Source organism: Vombatus ursinus, unplaced genomic scaffold, assembly GCF_900497805.2.
Source record: "Vombatus ursinus unplaced genomic scaffold, bare-nosed wombat genome assembly UNPS02009994.1, whole genome shotgun sequence".
NCBI classification, from domain to species: Eukaryota; Metazoa; Chordata; class Mammalia; order Diprotodontia; family Vombatidae; genus Vombatus; species Vombatus ursinus.
The window spans coordinates 5701300-5719469 of record NW_020949772.1 but is presented as its reverse complement, the minus strand read 5'-3'; the positions used below and the strand labels follow the sequence as shown (position 1 = coordinate 5719469).

The 18170-nt window shown below is 45.1% G+C and overlaps 1 protein-coding gene and 1 non-coding gene across 2 annotated transcripts in view; one reads left to right on the top strand and one right to left on the bottom strand.

Moving 5' to 3' along the window:
• Positions 1 to 18170, top strand: part of LOC114036811 — an 85405-nt gene that overhangs the window by 32396 nt on the left and 34839 nt on the right. The window contains exons 16-25 of the mRNA XM_027853516.1: positions 238 to 363; positions 1044 to 1132; positions 3480 to 3596; positions 8082 to 8265; positions 8433 to 8449; positions 9025 to 9158; positions 9196 to 9503; positions 9538 to 9736; positions 14165 to 14243; positions 15260 to 15357. Coding sequence (XP_027709317.1) covers positions 238 to 363; positions 1044 to 1132; positions 3480 to 3596; positions 8082 to 8265; positions 8433 to 8449; positions 9025 to 9158; positions 9196 to 9503; positions 9538 to 9736; positions 14165 to 14243; positions 15260 to 15357 — 1351 coding nt within the window. The remainder of the gene's footprint in view (positions 1 to 237; positions 364 to 1043; positions 1133 to 3479; positions 3597 to 8081; positions 8266 to 8432; positions 8450 to 9024; positions 9159 to 9195; positions 9504 to 9537; positions 9737 to 14164; positions 14244 to 15259; positions 15358 to 18170) is intronic.
• On the bottom strand, positions 7977 to 8050 carry TRNAI-AAU. The gene has a single exon. It is a non-coding gene; the product is annotated as a tRNA-Ile (tRNA).

The following is an 18170-nucleotide window of genomic DNA, read 5'->3' as shown; positions in this document are numbered from 1 at the left end:
CCTGAGTGGACTTGGTCCGTTCGGTTTGTATTTAACTCTAGGTTGGTGCAGATGCATGATCCACATGGGATTCCTAGATCCAGATGAACTGAATGCTCCTTCTGACCAGGGCCCAGCTTGGTTTGAGATAGACGAGTAAGAAACTGAATGAAAAGGCCCCCAGCCATCTGTGAAAGTTTACCTGCTGTTCTCACCAGGAGTGGATTATAGTCTCATGCCTGGAATCTCTTTTTTCAGCTTTTCTTCTGTCACATGGCAATTTCAGTGCGGGATGACCTGTGAAGATAAGCCTAGTCTTTTCCCTATCAGTGTCTCAGTCCAGTTTATTAAAATACCTCCTCAACCACCTCAGCCACCGACAAGGTAACAGCCACTTTAGTGTCTGAAAATATTAGGAAGTGAGATCATACACAGTTTTAAAAAGAAGAGAGATCTGGTGGTATAAGCAGGGTTACTTGAACTTTTTCCACTCGAGACATCTTTTCGAGTTTGGGCACCGTTTCATTGGTGTCGTGTGGCCTGAGGGCATGTGTCTCGCACGTGCATATGCTTTGTGTTCAGAGCCAAGGCCGCAGTAGAGCTGCATGATGCAACACTGGCAAGTGCGCCAGAAACGCCTTGGATTCATTACGTGTTTGATTTTTAATTAATTTTTGGCGGTCACGCATTCAGAAACCTTTTGCTGTTGCCAAATTTTCTGCCACCCCATGTGGGGTTGCAACCCACAGTTTAGGAGGTGCTGGATAGTGGATGGATGGTGGCATCAGAGTCACCAAAATCCCGATGCCACTCCTGCTTCTGACACTTATGGCTCTGGAACCCTGGGGATGAGTCATCTTGCCTTTCTGACCTCATTTTCCTCCTCTGCCTGCAGGAAAGGTGGGGGAGGGGCCAGCAGTGGACTAGGAACTCTGGGCCTGCTACCTTTTCAACTCCCTCTAGTTCTGGGATCCTCCGACCTTTTGGTGCCCTTTCCTCTGTTGATGGCCGACTTTCTGTCTTGGCATCGTCCTGGCTTTGCCACTTACCAGTGTGTCTTGTAGTTTCCAGATCAGTCTCGCGAGCCATGATTGCACCAACAATGAAGTCTGCTGGCCAGAGCTCATTTTCCCCTTGACCAGGAATTATCAAGGTAGGGGAGAGTGCTAGGCCGCCACGCGGTCTTATCTTCCTGTCTGTGAGTGGCTGAGTGATTCCATATCGGGGAGGGAAGTCATCAGCAATCCTCAGGATATTCAGAAGACCACTGTGGTTTGGGATCCACGGGGCACTTTTTTAGGGGCGGCAAAGGCAGATATTTGGTTAAAATAAAAAGATGAGGTTTTCATTTTAATTTGCGTTTGAAGTTTTCTCATTTAACACTAGATAATAAGGCAAAGGAGTAAACAAACACACAACTAGCCCCTTGCAGTCTGGGCACTTAGTACCTGTGATGGGCCAGGTGGCAGGGGAGGCTCTGAAGACAACATGGAGCTGACATTCTATGGGGGAAGTGAACTGCCCACAGAAATTAAATTGTGTGTGTGTATGTATGATGCATACATATATGGGAATATGTTTGATTCAGAGTATCATGTATGTCATACATACAATGTAAAATGGTCTTTTTTTGGGGGGGGGTGGATCGGTGTCCAATTGGAAGGACATCTGAGCCCAGGCTTAAAGGTGAAGGGGGGGGAGCAGCCTGGGTAAAGGTGTAGAGATGGGATGGAGTGTTTGACTGGAAATTTTAAGGGATGAATGAATAACTGGAGCTAGATTGCAGAGGGATTTGAAAGCCAAATGGAGGATTGGCATTTTAATCTAGAAGTAATAGGGAGCCACAAGGGTGTCTTGAGCAAGGGAGGGACATGGTTAGCTCCGTGCTTTAGCAAGCTTTCCTGGGCAGCTGTGTAAAGGATGGATTCCCGAGAGCAGAGCCTTGAGACATGGAGACAGCCAAGGAAAGCCAGGCGGGTGGGCAGGGGCAGAGAGGAGGCGGCCTGACCAGCTATTGCCTGTGTGCAGTGAACAAGAGGGCAGAGCCAGGAATGCCTGGGAGGCTGCTTGAGGAGCCTCCATAGGAGAGAGGCCTGGGCCTCGGGGGAAAGGCCACCATGACTTTGTTGGGGGGTGTTTGAGATGCCTCCAGGACATCCATTTTGGTGCTTGGGGGGATGAGGGCCAGATTGACAGATCTGGAAATTGTCTGCGCAGAGAAGAGACTGAGTACAGATGGTGACTAGAAAGCCCAGGATAGAGCCCATAGGCATACCCTTAAATAGGGGGTGGGATGGGACTAATGGTCCAGCAGAGGAGACCAAGTGGCAGTGGCCTGTCAGGGAGAAGGGCAACTAGGAGAGAATGCTGTCCCCAAGATCCTGGGAGGAGAGACAGTCCAGGAGGAGGGGTTGGGCAACAATGTCAAATGCCGTGAAGTCAAGAAGGATGGGGTGGCTGGGTGGTTCCACAGTGCAGAGAGTGACAAGCTTGGAATGAGGAAGACTCATCTTCCTGAGTTCAAACTCTGCTTGTGATACTGACTAGCTGGGTGACCCTGGGCAAGTCACTTCAGCCTGGTTGCCTCAGTTTCCTCATCTGTAAAATGAGCTGGAGAAGGAAATGGCAAACCACTCCAGTATCTTTGCCATGAAAATGTTAAAAATGGGGTCACAAAAAGTCAGACATGACTGAAAAATGACTAAACAGCAGAACAAGAAGGATGAGGACTTAAAAAAGAAGCCAGTGATTTATCAGTCAAGAGATCATTGCAGGGGCTCATAAACAATAGTTTTAGAAATATGTATCCCCTTGGAGACCCAACCTGCTAGTAAGAGGAGGGGTATAACACGCCTGGGGCTGAGGCTGTGCAGGGAGATGTGTGCTCCAGAGATGTTGGTGCTGGTGTTCACTTATTTCACTCATGTCCGACCCCATTTGGGGTTTTCTTGGCAAAGATCCTGGAGTGGTTGGCCGTTTCCTTTTTCAGCTCATTTTACAGATGAGGAAACTGAGGCAAACAGGGTGAAGTGACTTGCCCAGGGTCACCCAGCTCGTAAGTGTCTGAGTCTGTATTTGAACTCAGGGAGAGGAGTCTTCCTGACTCTAAGACCTAAGATTTCAGGGCTAACAAAAATCTTGCTGTAGTGCTCACCCAGAATGAAAGGGGTTAATTAGGACAATGATCTCTGTAAGCACAATGGAAACTGACTTCTGTTTGTGCCTTTGGTCTTTTTGTGCTTGTGTTAACTCTCATCCTGCTGCCCATTCGAAGACGTCCCTTACCTTGGAGACAGTGAGGGAGGTGCGGGGCAATGCCGGATGGCAAGGGCTTGGCTGAGTGTCTGCTCCTTTGCCTTGTCACCTTTGGCTTTGTCATTGAGGGTTTCTTTTCTTTTTCCTCGTTACCCAGAGCTGCTGCTTCTTCTTTTCGATTCAGCTGCCCGTCACGAGCCCTGGGAGTTGCCGCTCGAACGTGGCTAATGTTTGTTGTCTTCCAGGAGAGGCTTACGACTCCTCTGTTGCCAAAATCTTGGTGCTGGCCTTCGTCTTCACAGTGATGATCTTGTTCAACAGCATCTGGATGAAAATCATCAGGGTGTGGGACCTCATCTCCATCTGACTTCCGAGAGTCTTCAGAGGCAGCAGCGACACTGTGGTTGAGACCTGCGGCCGTCATGGAAAACTCCACTTAGGGACACTTCTATTAGTTTCTATAAACAGGTGGTATTCAGTGATCAGTCAGTTTGCTTCTTAAGGTCACTTGCTCCAAGGGCTGGCCACTAACCAGTTAGTGGATTTTATTTTCAGCTGCGGCAGCTCCTGGAGATTGTCTTTGAAGAGGGGCCTGCCTTGGAGAGGGGACTTGATCTGCCCCGGTGGTGGTGATACTCCCACCAGGGTAATCACAGATCCTGGAAGGGCCGAAGTCAGTAGAGCAGTCATTGGTGCAAACCTTGGCATCCTCAAAGTGGCTTACCAAGGCCACACAGTTGGTCATTAGCAGAGTTGAGACTAGAACCCCTAAAATAAAATGTAAAAAAGTATCAGTTTTTTAAAGAGTTAAATATGTATTCATAAACTGTAAACTTATGCTTTTGACCAATCTCCTTAAAGGACCTCTTTTTTTTCGGTCAATAAGAACTGATTTTTTTTTTTTAAAAATGCACTTAGATTTATATCACTTTACTAGATGACCTTTGGTTTAAATAGATTTTGCATACTATGAATAAAATTTTTTCTTTTAAGTAATTTTTTTCTTCTTATTTGATGTCCTGTTTGTCCTGCAAAAATAGCTGACATTTATTCAGCGTTCTAAGGTTTGCCAGATGCTTTCGTTTTATTGATCCTATGAGGCAGGCAGTACAAATGTTATTTTATTCTATTTTATATCACATTATATTATTTTATGATATCGTATATCATATCATATTATAGGTTCGAGGTGTTGCCTTTCCTGTTTCCACAACATTTTTCCTCCCTGACAGCTTCTCTTTACTCACACAGACTCCTCAGTTCAGGCCCTCCTCTCCTCTCATCTGGACTACTGCAGTAGCCTCCGCCCACCCACCCCTGCCACTGCCCAAGTCCTGTTCTCAGGACCTCACAGGCCTCACCAAGTCACTGCCTTAACAAGCTCTGGGGGCTCCCTCTGGCCCCAACACCATTTAGCCTTTAAAGGCCTTCCCACCTGGCCCCCGCCATCGCTCTCCTCCTTTCCCTCTACCATCTAGCTACACTGGCTTTCTTTCTGCTCCATCTCCGCCTGGCCTTTGCCCTGGCTTCCCCCGAGCCTCCTTTCTGTCCTGTGGCGTCCCCTTCCTCCTCAGATCCCCATCCCTTCCCTGCTCTGCTGCCCTGTCTCCTTAGCCACCTGGTTCTCTACCTGGTAGCTATTTATGCTCGTCCTTTCTGCTTATTCTCTCTATACGCATCTTGTCTCTCCCGTCCAGAGGGTAGCTCTTTGGCGGTAGTGATTGTTTCCTTCCTTGTCCTGGTGTCCCCAGCATCTAGCCCTGTGCCTGGCACACAGTAAGGGCTTAATAAATGCTTGTTGCTTGAAGTGATCATCTCTGTAGGGCCATGTGTCTCCTGCCTTAAAATAAAGGGCATATGCAGAACAAGGGCCTGCCACTGGACTGAGCTCACAGAGCAGGCAAGCCAGCCTTACTGAAGTAGCAAGATGCCCTGAGGGAGAGACCGGAAGCAGCATGGACCAGGCAAGTCAAAGCACCACCAGGACCATCGTCTCCCTTCAGATTCTGGTGGAGACAGCCCAGTACTCGCAGTCGTCATCCTGGGAAGCACATAGTGGGTGCTTACAGTAGGTACATAGTAGGTGCTATGGAGATGCAGATTCACAAATACTTCATGTCTTCTCTCCCCTCCTCCCTCCCTATCTTTCTCACTACCTTTCTTTCTTCCTTGTTCCCTCCCTTGTTTTCTCCCTTTCTTTCCTTCCTTTTCTTCCTCCTTCTGTTTTCTTTTCTTCCCTCCTTTCCTCCCTTCCTTCTTTCTCTCTTCTTCCCTCTTTCCTTTTCTTCTTCCCTCCATTTCTTCTTTTCTGCTTCCCTTCCTCACTCCTTTTCCTTCCTTCCTGCCTCCCTTATTTCTTTCCTTTCTCCCCCCTTCTTCTTCTCTCCCTCCCTTAATAACCTTTTCCTTGTTGTGATCTTAATTAACCTTTCCTTCCTTTCCTTCCTACCTTCCTCCCTCCATCCTTCCCCTCCTTCCATCCTTCCTTTCATCCTTTCTTTCTCCCTCCTTTCTTTTCCTTCTCCCTTCCTCCCTCTCTTCTTTCATTCTTCCCTCCCTTTCTTCCTCCTCCCTTCTTTTTTTCCTATTTCTTTTCTCCCTTACTCTCTTCCCTCCCTTCTTTCTTTTCTCCTTTTCTTCTTCCCTCCTTCCCTTTCTTCCTCCCTCCCTCCCTTCCTTCTTTCTTTCCTTCCTTCTTTCCTTCCCTCCCTCCTAGCAGGGGACAGGTTTTGCTTTTCTTTGTTCTCTTCTTTGTATTCCCTAATGCTTACTTAGCACAGTGGCTGACATATATAAGGCACTTAATAAATGCTTATTGACTAGACCAAAGGAATTTCCAGTGTCCATTCTAATCACAGAGAAATTTATAGGAGATTAATTTAAAAATCATTGCTTTCGAATTTGTCATTTCCAGCAACATTAACTCTCAGTTTATCCTAAAAGGGACTGTAGGGCTAGGGTGGTGCCTCTCTGGGTCCTTTTGTGTCCTGGTTGAATTAGAAGATCGGAGCATGGTAGGCAGTGGAAGTAAAGGTATTTGTGTCAGTGCATTCTAGTGCTAAGTATGAACTTTGTAGACACCACATTTAAAAATCATTGTCTACATCTCATTTATCAGTTTGGACAATGGAGACTTGAATTGATTGTAGTACATGAAATGAGCAAAAGAAATCACTTCTCATAGAAAGTCTTTGTCGGACAATGGCATCAAAGAGTGGAGATTTCTTTTGAATTCCGCACAGAGTTCTGATAAGAATAAGGCTTATCAACCGCCCAGTTCTACTTGGGTAGTCTATGTGGTTACCTATATCTGCAGGGATAACCAATATTTCTGTTATTCCTGGCAAAATCGTAGGACCATAAGATTTAAAACTCTAAGGGACCATAAAGACTGTAGATTCCAGCCCTATCATTCCCACCTACCTACCCACCCCCCCCTTTTTTGTTGAAATTAACATCACTTTCACTGTCAAATATATTTCTTCTTCACTTACTCAGAGATTCTTGTAACAAAATAATAATAATAATAATAAAAGCAAAATTAACACAGCTGGGTCTAACAGTGTAATGCAATGTTCTATGATCCAGGCAGGGATGGGGAAACTGCTTTACCCATAGCCCTGGGCAAAGAACTGAAAGCACATTGAGATCAATATTACCTGCCCTGGGAACTCCTCTTTGAACACCACTTCCTCATGTGTTGTTTTCTATTCAAATGTGAGATCATTAAGGGCAGGGACTATCCTTCCTGTTTGTGTTTGCGTCTCTACTGCTTGGCACAGTGCCTGGAACACGGTGAAGGCTTAATGAATACTTTTTTCATTCATTCATTCATTCATTTATTCATTCATTCATTCTTGGTTGGTTAGGTCTCTCTTGGACCAAGCTTGGTTGTTATGATTACACAATTAAGTTTCTTTTTTTTTGTGCTTGCTTTTTACAATTGTTGTGATCTTCCCGCTTACTGCACTCTGCCAAAGACCAACTCTTAATTAACTGAATTAATTTTCATCATGTCTAAGCACATTGTAATATTTTATTACATTCATATATGAAAATTTATTTGGCCTTTCTACTTTAGTTCTTTGCTCCCCCCCAAACCACTGCTGGTTTTTCTCGTCTGACCTCCTTGGGGGTATATGCATAGTACAAGGACCTCTGGGTCAGTTCTAACATTTTTAGTTACTTTCTTCCCAAAATTCTGAATTTCTTCCTAGAATGGTTTGGGCCAATTCACAGCTCCACCACCAGTGTATCTGTGGGCCTGTTTTTCTAAAGCTCCTCCAACACTGAAGAGTCCTTTACATTTCCTACAAATAAGGAACCCAGAGAAGGGAAGTTACTTGGCCAAGGTAGAAGGCAGAAATGGCAGAACGAGGATTCAAATTCAGTTCTCCTGACCCCAGAATTGGTACACTTTATAGCCCTCCATCCCCATCCCAGCACATCCCAGCACACCCTATCCCGGTACACACCAATCTTTCATGTTAACTAAGGGTTGTTAAATGGTCTCGGTATCAGAATGAGTTGAATATGTTACGAACTTTAGTTCACTTAGTTTTCTCAGCTTTCCAAAGAAAAACACGTTCCCCAGGCGTCGGACGACAGCTCTGTAATCTCCGACTCGGCTTCCCACCCTCCGACTCAAACTTTATGGTTCTCCACGGCTTAGTGAAAGAGTCCAGAGATCCGACAGGAAACTCCCGTTTCCCAATTGAGAAGGAACTTCGCTAAAACGATCATGGCCCGTACGGGGATCGAACCCGCGACCTTGGCGTTATTAGCACCACGCTCTAACCAACTGAGCTAACCGGCCCTGAGGGACTCGCCTCGCCCAAGTCCTTTAGAGCTGACGATCCTCGGTAATCCGCGGGCGGGGACGAGCCCGCAGCCCATTGGGCGCCGCGTGCTCGGGGGCCGGGCTGGGCTGGGGGCCCGGGCTGGGCTGGGCAGGATCCAGCCTGGCTTGCAGAGCCCGCCCCCTGGGGGGAGGGGGCCGCCCTCCCCTCCCCTCCCCTCGGCTCGGCCCAGGCTCCGCGTTCCTCTTTTGTGATCGCTTAGGTGGTTATTTAAAAACAACTTTAAAAGTTTATCCCAAACTTCGGCAGCAGAAGGGACGCTCTCCGAAAGCGAGCCTTGTACACCGTAGGCGCTTAATACACGCCTATGCCGGTGAATCTGTGTACTACTGACTGTAGCACCCCCTCGGTAGAAGGTAAGCTTCCGGAGGGCTGGACCTCTTTTTTGGGGGGGAGGGGCTTGTGTCCCCACTACCCAGTACACAGTAGTCGCTTAATAAAGGCTCGATGAATGAATGTTGTATCTCCTCTCCCCCCCCCGTGATGTAAGCTCCTTTTGAAGGGAGGGGCTTTAAAAACGAATACATTCCCAGCACGTGACATAGGGCTTGGCATGAAGTAGGTGCTTACTAAGCGCAGGTTGTCGGAACGCCAGGACTCTTTTCGGCTCTTTGCCCCGTGGGTGCGCCTCTCTCCGCGGGGTGCGGGTGGCACGGGGTCAATCACCTAGAGATCCTCTCGGGTTGCGTCATCCCCACCGTGGAATGTAGGCTCCCTGAGGGCAGGCACTGTTTCATTTTCGTCTGTGTCCTTGTGTCTCGTCTCCCTCTTCGGCCCATCAAACATTTATTAGGCACCGAATTAATAAGTCTAATGAACAGATTCTTCTACTAAGGAGTCCGGGCACAACCTGCGGTGCCCCTCCCCCATAACTTAGGGGGAAGCTCCCCGAGGGCAGGGACGGTTTGGTTTTTGCCTCTTCCTCCCCCAGCACAAGTAGAGTTTAGTAAATGTACGTTCCCTCGGACTCGAACCCATGACTACCGACGGGCCGGACCGGGCAACTCTCAGGCAATCCTGTTCCGGACGCCGAGGCTCGTGCCCTTGAACTGCAGCGCCGCCAGAGCCCGGAGCCTCGGGCTGTCCTCCGTGTTTATTTCAGGGACCTGCAGACAGTCTGCCGGCCGCGGGGCGGGGAAGGGGGAGGGGCCCGCTTCTCCCGCCCGCCCGCTCTTCCCCAGGGTTGGCTGCCTCTGGGCCCTCCTCCAACCAGCCCCGCCCCACCACGGGGAAGGGGGCGGGCACGACAACCCTGGGCATGACGTCAGTCGGCCCTGCCCCGAGGGGACCCGGAAGCGGAACCGGCGGTAGCCTCGGGGGGCGGGGCGAGGCTGTCGAGAGAGGAGGCGGAAGAGGGGGCGGTGGCGGCGGCCACAGCAGAGGAGGCCTGACGGACGAGCGGCGGGCCGGGCGCGGAAAGTGAGCCGCGGGCCCATGGTGCGAGGCCGCCGCGGGAGGAGCGCCGGGCTGAGAGCGAGCGCCGCCGGGCCGTCCGGGCCGGGCCTCGCGGGGCCCCGCGCCGGGCCATGGGCTCCCTGTTCCGCAGCGAGGCCATGTGCCTGGCGCAGCTTTTCCTGCAGTCCGGCACCGCCTACGAGTGTCTGAGCGCCCTCGGAGAGAAGGGCCTGGCCCAGTTTCGGGACGTGAGTACCGCTGGCCGGGGGACCGGAGCGGGGGGGAGGTGGCGGGGCAGGGGGAGGTGTTCCGGCGAGCGCCCCGCCCTCGGCCTCAGTTTACTCCTTCGCCAGAGGAGGCCTGGTGAGGCTGGGGTCTTCCTGGGCCTCCGGCTCCTCCTTCGTGAAGGGAGAGCTATGGCCACGGTCCCGCGACCCCCCTGCGCCTCTGGGTCTGCTTCTTCAACGTGGGGGATGGGGGTGGGAGCAAATGGGGTTGTGCCTGTGAGACTGGGACCTCCCTGGGCCTCGGTTTCCTCTTTTGTAAAGTGATATGTGGTCTTCCTGGCCTTCAGTGTCCTTCTCCGGAGAGTGAGGTTGTTGGGCTGGGCCGAGCCGGGCCGGCCTCCGAGCTCCCTTCCTGCCCCACATCCTGTGACTCGTGGACGGGGAGCCGTGGTCCGGCTTCTGCTGGCAGCTCTCCAGCGAGGGGGAGCTCACTACCTCCCAGGGCAGCCCATTTCGCTGCTGGACAGCTTCCCCCGATCTGCAGCCTAGAGGAGCCTCCGCAGCTGGGACCGATCCTGGTTATTGCCAGGAAAGCTGGGGGGCCTGGAGTCAGCAGCTCCCACCTCTGTAGTGCCCAGGTCAGCCGGGAGGACACTTGGACAGGGGCCGCACAGGTCAGGGGACCTTAGGTGCTTGCCAAGCCCCTGCCTCACTTCACCCTGTGGTGGGGGGTAGGATGCCCTTGTCATCATCATCCCCATTTTACAGGTGAATGGAACAGACTCAGAAAATGGAAAGGGCTGAGAGTTGGAAAAGGCTGTTTACAGTCACCCCGAGAGGCAGCCTGTTTCTGTTCTCACTTTACAAGTGAGGAAATTGAGGCTCAGAGGTGAGGTGACGAATTCTAAGACTTTGATGGGAAGTGTCCCTGGAACTCAGAGATCATCTCCAGTTCATTCACTTCATTTTACACATCAAGAAATAGAGACTCACAGAAAGGAGTGACCTGCTGATAAGTGATGTTCTGAGGTGGTATCTAGTGCCCAGCCATTGGTGCTGGGTGGTGTTGGGCAGTCTAGACCAGCCATCCCTTCCTTGGCCTTATGTCTTACTCAGTGATGTTTGTGGCTGCAGTGTGGATGCCCATGTTTTTTTCTGTCCTGATATTTACAAGGGTTTCCTGTGTACAGGGCACTGCACTAGATAGTTAATAGTCTGTCCAGAATCTGTCTGTAATAATAGCAGCCAGTGTTGAGATTGTGCTTTGCAGAGAGGTGGAGCAGCCCTGTGATAGCAGTGCAAATAGAGTTATCTTCGTTTTTCAAGGGAGGAACATGAGCCACAGGAAGGATGCCTGTGTAGTGGTGATAAGTTAGTTTTCTCTGAGCCTCCCTTTCCTCTTCAAGGCCACATAGCTAGTAAGTGGCAGCACCAACACTGGAACACAAGGCCTGTTTTCCCACTGTTTTCATTTTGTCTCCTAGCTGTAAAATCAGCGGCTCGGACTAAATGATGTCTGATAGCTCGTGGTCAATTCCTCCTAATGCCTTCTATGAACTTGAGTTATCTCGAAACCTTTGCTAATTAGGACAAGGGTTTTCCTGATATCAAGTAGTTAGGGACCATTTTAGACCATTTTAGGGACAAGTGTCATTAATCGACCACAATGGCCTTGGGAAACAAGATGTTTTCATAGTACTGTGTCCTGGTGGACCCACCAGGATGAGTAACCTGCAGAATGTATCCCTAGGTAATTGAATGAATTGATTTGTGGCATAGAGTTTTGTAGTGTTGTGCTTTTAAGTGTTGGAGAATTTTAGTTTTAGTTTAAAAGCTGCTGCTTATGTTCACTCGCAAGGTCTCGGTAATAAAATGACGCTTATAGTTGAACATTTTTGAATTTTGTAAATGTTTATAGAATTTATAAGATTTTATACATTTCATAAAATCAGATAGAATTTTATAAATCCTTAAGGGCTTACGTCCAATTCATCTCATTGTTTTATCAAATTATTTAAATATGTGTTAATAAGAGGTGGAGGCTGGGAGACAGCTGTTTTATATTCTTTGGAGCTAGAATTTCATTTGTCGAAAGACTGTTCCTGCTCACTCCAATTTTGGTAATAAAATGATATAGCTTTTGAAAAAGCATTACTAGCTTGAGAGCCAAACCCAAGATTATATAATTTGGGTCAGAGATCCTTCCTATCTATGAACTCAAAGGCTGAATGGACATTGGTAAATGTTGCAAAAAGGCCTGTGTGTTTAAGTGTTATCTCAGAAAACAAACATAGCAATATCAATATTAGAATAGTTGTGGTTGGTGATATGAATATTAGCTCATAGTTCTATACAAAGCTCTTTCTACAGCCTGCTTGCCTTTCATGCAAGAGATTAGACTCTGATAATTGTAATTGTCATTTGACAGAGATGAGGTGATAAAAGTCCTGTGTGACCTCTGAGGTCTCTTTCAGCCCTAAATCTGTGATCCTATAACTGAGCTCTAGTTTGTTGGAGTATTTTTTTACCAATTATTCCTTTTTATGATTTCGCATAAAATAGGAGTGATACTTTCCTGTTAAAGTCTGCTGATTTCAAGATAGGATTTGAAGATGTATAGGTTTGTCTCAGTGAAAAGCAGCATTCTGGATAGCCAACATTGACTGTATTTCCTCTATCTCTTACTCTTTTGCTTCTGGAAGAATAAGTTGTCTTAGGAATTCAGAGATTTGAAATAGTTGCCTAAACATATGTGATTTTAAGAAACAAACATGAAGCCAGGAATCATAGCAGAGGTGGAATTGAAAGTTACTTTTGAAAGTGATAAAGCACAGGACCTTGAAGTGAAATCATTTTCTGTTTGGACTTTGGTTTCTGGAAGCATTTTCTTATGGCTCTAAGACAGCACCTCTCCTCGAAGTGGTCGTCATCTAGTTAGAGGGCAGGGTGATTGGTAGAGTGGGAAGAGCACTGGTTTTGGAGTTAGAAGGTTTCGATTGAAATCCTGAGTCAAAACTTTTAATTTTGGTGTGATCTTGCAAAAATCACTTAGAATTATACGATTATGGATTCAGAGGTAGAAGGTTCTGTAAATACCATCTAGTTCAGCCTGTTTATTTTAGAGACAGCTTGGTGTCAAAGTGGACAATAGAGCTGGTCTTGTAGTTGGAAAGACCTGAGTTCCAATTTGGCCTTGGATGTTTACTAGCTGAATAACCCTGGGGAAAGTCACTCAGTTTCAAAGCTTCAGTTTCCTCATCTGCAAAATGGGCATAATAATAGCTTCTACTTCCCAGGGTTATTGTGAAAAATCAAATAAGGTAATATTTGTAAAGTATTTTGTAAACTTGCTATATAAATGCTAGCTATTATTACTATTATTATTAATGTTAGCATTCTAGATGAGACTCAGAAAGGGTTAAGTAACTTGTCCCTGAATTCCAGCATCCTCATTTGTAAAATGGAAATGAAAATAATAGGTGACATTATGTCTGGTGTACTGGGTAGAGAGCTGTCTGATGGATCTAACCCGTGTCAATGGTGTGACCCTGGCTAAGTCACTTACCTTCTCATTATGCATGAGGTGTTGATCTGATTTAACTGATGGATTTTTCCATACTTCAACCTCCTCACACTGATAAAATCAACACCCCCCCCCCCAAAAAAAACCCAAACAACCAAACAACTGTTTATAGCTCTATAAACCTTGTAAGCATTTTACATTATCTCTTTTCATTCAGTTCTTACAGTGACCCTGTGAGGCAGGTTCTGGGTGTATTATTATCTTTATCTTATGGGTGAGAAAACTGAGACTCAGAGTCTCAAGTTGTGATTGTCAGCAAAGCTGTGGAATGTGAGGGTTGGCTTATTGGTCAGATTTCTCTTGACTCTAAGCCCACTGATCATTTCACTCCATATTACCTCTTACTCTTTTTTTTTAAATAATTTTTTTTCAAATAACAGGCATTTATTCTGTTCTTCCTCCCATCCCCATCTCTACCGCTACCCCCTTCTTATTGATGGGAGGAGAGAAACCTTCTAACAAATATGCACAGGCAAGCCAGACAAATTCCCACACTGGCTGTGTCTAAACATTTGCACTCCTTTTCTTACAGATGGTTGTAAGAAACTACTTCACTAACCCTAGGGTACAGTATTAATATGAGTGGCTGCTATTACTTTTTTTTTGGATAGGCAGTGCGGTTAAGTGACTTGCCTAGGATCACACTGCTAGTTAGTGTCAAGTGCCTGAAGCTAGATTCGAACTCAGGCCCTCCTGACTCCAAGACGGGGGCTCTATCCACTGTGCCACCTAGCTGCCCCTGCTGTTACTTTTCTTAAAGGGCTTTGATGGTTTAGCACTGGAAGGATGCGTGAGCTTCCCTTCAGTCTAGGCAGTGAATAGTTATTGGTTGTTTTAATGACTTTTTTTTTCCTTCTTCCCCACAGCTCAACCAGAATGTAAGCGCCTTTCAGAGAAAATTTGTTGGGGAGGTGAAGCGGTGTGAAGAACTAGAACGAGTACTGGGTAAGTTTTCATCTCATTTAACTTCAGAGGGTTATGAAGGCAGAGACGAGAGGGAGGCTGAGGGAATGGTGCACTGGGAAGTCCGATGCCATGTGCATCTATTTGCAATTTTAAAACATCACCATCCTGACCTCATTTAGAGGGTTCTGATCATGCATTAGTGTTCATTGCCTCTGGTTCTTTGTTCAGAGAAGTTCCTGGCAGCTTTGCTGGAAGTAGCTCCTCAGCAGTGGAGCCAGAGAACCCACGATATCTACAGTGATTGCTTACACTTTCTGTTTTGACACATTCCAGCAATCACACAGACCAGGTCTCTCCTCCAAAGTACTTTCACCAGAAGACGTTAAATCTCTTGTCCCTTCCACTTGTGGTGTTTAGGGTCTGTGAACAGAAACTAGGATATCAGTTTTAACTGTAGTAGCTTGGTGCCTGCATTGTCCATTATGTTAGATGGATATGATGAGCTCGGTTCCAATGTGGGAGGTATCGATAAGCTGAAAAGTTCAGCACTTGCTGTGCTAGGGGCCAGGCAGATGAGATACGTGGGATTTGGTGTGCCCTGCCCTCACGAAACTTACAGTCTAGTGGAGAACAGTGACAAGACACAGAAAGGTCTGATGGAAGACAGTACGTGCCTTAGAAGGATACAAAACCAAGTGTGAGGTGGGAGAGGTCATTGCTGATGGGGGCTGGGGATAGCAGGGGAGGAGGGGAGAAGGGGAGAGATAGGGAATCTTCCTTGGAGAAGGTGATATTTAACTTGAACCAGACTCACCCTGTGACTGAGTACATGCTGGTATGTCTGTTAAATGCTTATTTTCTGGACTTAAAAATAGGACCAAGCTATCTGACAGGACCCTGAGAGATATTCATCCTTTGGGGATTTAGATTTTTTTACCTCAACAAAGAAGGCTCGGGTATAAAAATGTTCTGATTTGCCACTTAAATATGTGAGTATTGAATTTTGTGGATTTAAACATTGAATTTGTCTGATACTATTCCTTTGATTCCTCCAGCATATTTAGTGCAAGAAATTAAAAGAGCTGATATTCCCCTTCCTGATGGAGATACCAGTCCTCCTGCCCCACCTTTTAAACAAGTTTTGGAAATGCAGGTAATTTTTCCCAATAAGATTATTGAATTTAACTCTTAGTTTTTTATATCCCATAATAAATCACAAAACTACATTACAGTCAGTTCTTACTCATTTGCATGTATTTATCTGTTTAGTACATCAACCAAGGTAAATATTAATTACAGACCAGTTTTCCCTTTTCCACCAAGCATACTTCAACTGCTTTTCTTTTTCCTTTCAAAGTATTATCTTTTTATAAGTTCTTGAATAATATTTTATTTCCAATTACATGTAAAAACAATTTTTAACATTTGTGTTTTTTAATTTTGAGTTCCAAATTTTCTCCTTCCCTTTCCCTGAGCAATTTGATATAGGTTATACATGTGCAATCATGCAAAACATTTCTGTATTGGTCATGTTGTTAAAAAGATACTAAGCAAAGAAAAAAAGTAAAGAAAGTGAAAAAATGGTATGCTTGGTCTGCATTCAGACTTTATCAGTTCTTTCTTTGGAGGTGGATAGCATTTTTCATCATGAGTCCTTTGGAATTGTCTTGGATCATTGTATTGCCTAGAATAGCTAAGTCATTCACAGCTGATCATCGAACAATAATGCTTTTACTGTATACGGTGTTTTCTTGGTTCTATTCACTTCACTCAGCATCAGTTCTTGTAAGTCTTTCCAGGTTTTTCTCAAAGCATCCTGCTCATCATTTCTTGTAGCACAATAGTATTCCATTACTTTTTATTATTTACTTATTTGTTTATTATATACCACAGCTTGTTCAACCATTCCCTGATTGATGGACATCCCCTCAATTTCCAATTCTTTGCTACTGCAAAAAGCACTACTGTAATCTTTTTGGGATACAGATCTAGTAGTGGTATTGCTGGATCAAAGGGTAGGCACAGTTTTATAGCCCTTTGAGCATGGTTCCAAATTACTCTCCCAAATGGTGGGATCAGTTCACAACTCCACCAACAATGCATTAGTGTTCCAATTTTCCCACATCTTCTCCAACATTTATCTGTTTCCTTTTCTGTCATGTTAGCCAGTCTGATAGATGTGAGATGGTAGCTCAGAGTTGTTTTCATTTGAATTTCTCTAATCAATAGTGATTTAGAGCATTTTTTCATGTGACTGTAGATAGCTTTATTTCTTCATCTGAAAACTGCCTGTTCATATCTTTTGACTATTTATCAATTGGGGAATGACTTGTATTCTTATGAATTTGACTCAGTTCTCTTTATGTTTGAGAAATGAGGCCTTCATCAGAGACACTTGCTGTACATTTTTTCCCCCAGCTTCTGCTTTCCTTTTAATCTTGGCTATAGTGGTTTTGTTTGTGCAAAACCTTTTTAATTTAATATAATCAGAATCATCCATTGCACATCTCGTAATGCTCTCTATCTCTTGTTTGTTCCTAAATTCTTCCCTTATCCATAGATCTGACAGGTAAACTATTCCATGCTCTCCTAATTTGTTTATGGTATCATCCTTTATTTATAAATCATGTACCCCTTTTGATCTTATCTTGGTATATGTTGGTCTATACCTAGTTTCTGCTAAATTGTTTTCTAGTTCTCCCAGCTATTTTTGTCAAATAGTGAGTTCTTGGATCTTTGGGTTTATCAAACACTTGATGACTATGGTCATTTACTACTGTGTATTGTGTACCTTATCTACTTCACTTATCCACCATTCTAGTTTTTAACCAGTACCAGATTGTTTTGATGATTACCACTTTATAATACAGGTTGAGATCTAGGCCACCTTTCTTCACTTTTTTTTTTCATAATTCCCTTGATGTTCTTGACCTTTTCTTCTCCCAGATGAATTTTGTTATTATTTTTTCTAGCTCACAGTAATTTTTTGAGAGTTTCATTGGTATGACACTGAATAAATAAATTAATTTAGGTAGAATTGTCATTTTTATTACATTGGCTCAGCCTACCCATGAGCGATTAATATTTTTCCAGTTTACATCTGACTTTATTTGTGTGAAAAGTGTTTTGTGACTGTGTTCATATAGTTCCAGTATTTGTCTTGGCAGCTAGACTCTCAACTATTTTATATTATCTGCAGCTTTTTTAAGTGGAATTTCTCTTTTTGTCTCTCGCTATTGGATTTTGTTGGTAATATTTAGAAATGCTGATGATTTATGTGGGTTTATTTCATATTCTGCAACTTTGCTAAAGTCGTTCATCATCTCACCTGGTCTTTTATTTTCTTTTTTTTCTTTTCTTTTTTTTTTTCTCTTTTTAAAAAAATTTTTTTAATTAATTTATTTTGATTTATCAGTAATCACTTCCATATGCTTTTGAGTTTAAAATTTTTCTCCTCCTTCCTCCCCACCACCCTCCCCACGACAGCGCACAATCTGATATAGGCTATACATTTACATTCATATTAAACATATTTTCACATTAGTCATGTTGTAAGTAGAAATTAAAACCAATAGGAGGAACCATCCGAAAGAGGAAATAAAACTCAACAGAAGAGAAAAAAAATAACAATTCGGCTTCCATAGTTCTTTCTTTGGATGTGGATAGTATTTTCCATCATGAGGCCTCTGGGGATGTCTGATCCTTACAGTATTGTCAGGAAGGGTTAAGTTTATCAATATTAGTCATCACACAACGTGGCTGTTATTGTGTACAACATTCTCTTGGTTCTGCTCACTTCACTCAGCATCAGACCATACAAGTCTTTCCAGGTTTTTCTGAAGTCAGCCTGTTCATCATTTCTTATAGCACAATAGTATTCCATCACATTCATATACCACAACTTGCCCAGCCATTCCCCAATTGATGGGCATCCTCTCAATTTCCAATTCTTTGCCACCACAAAAA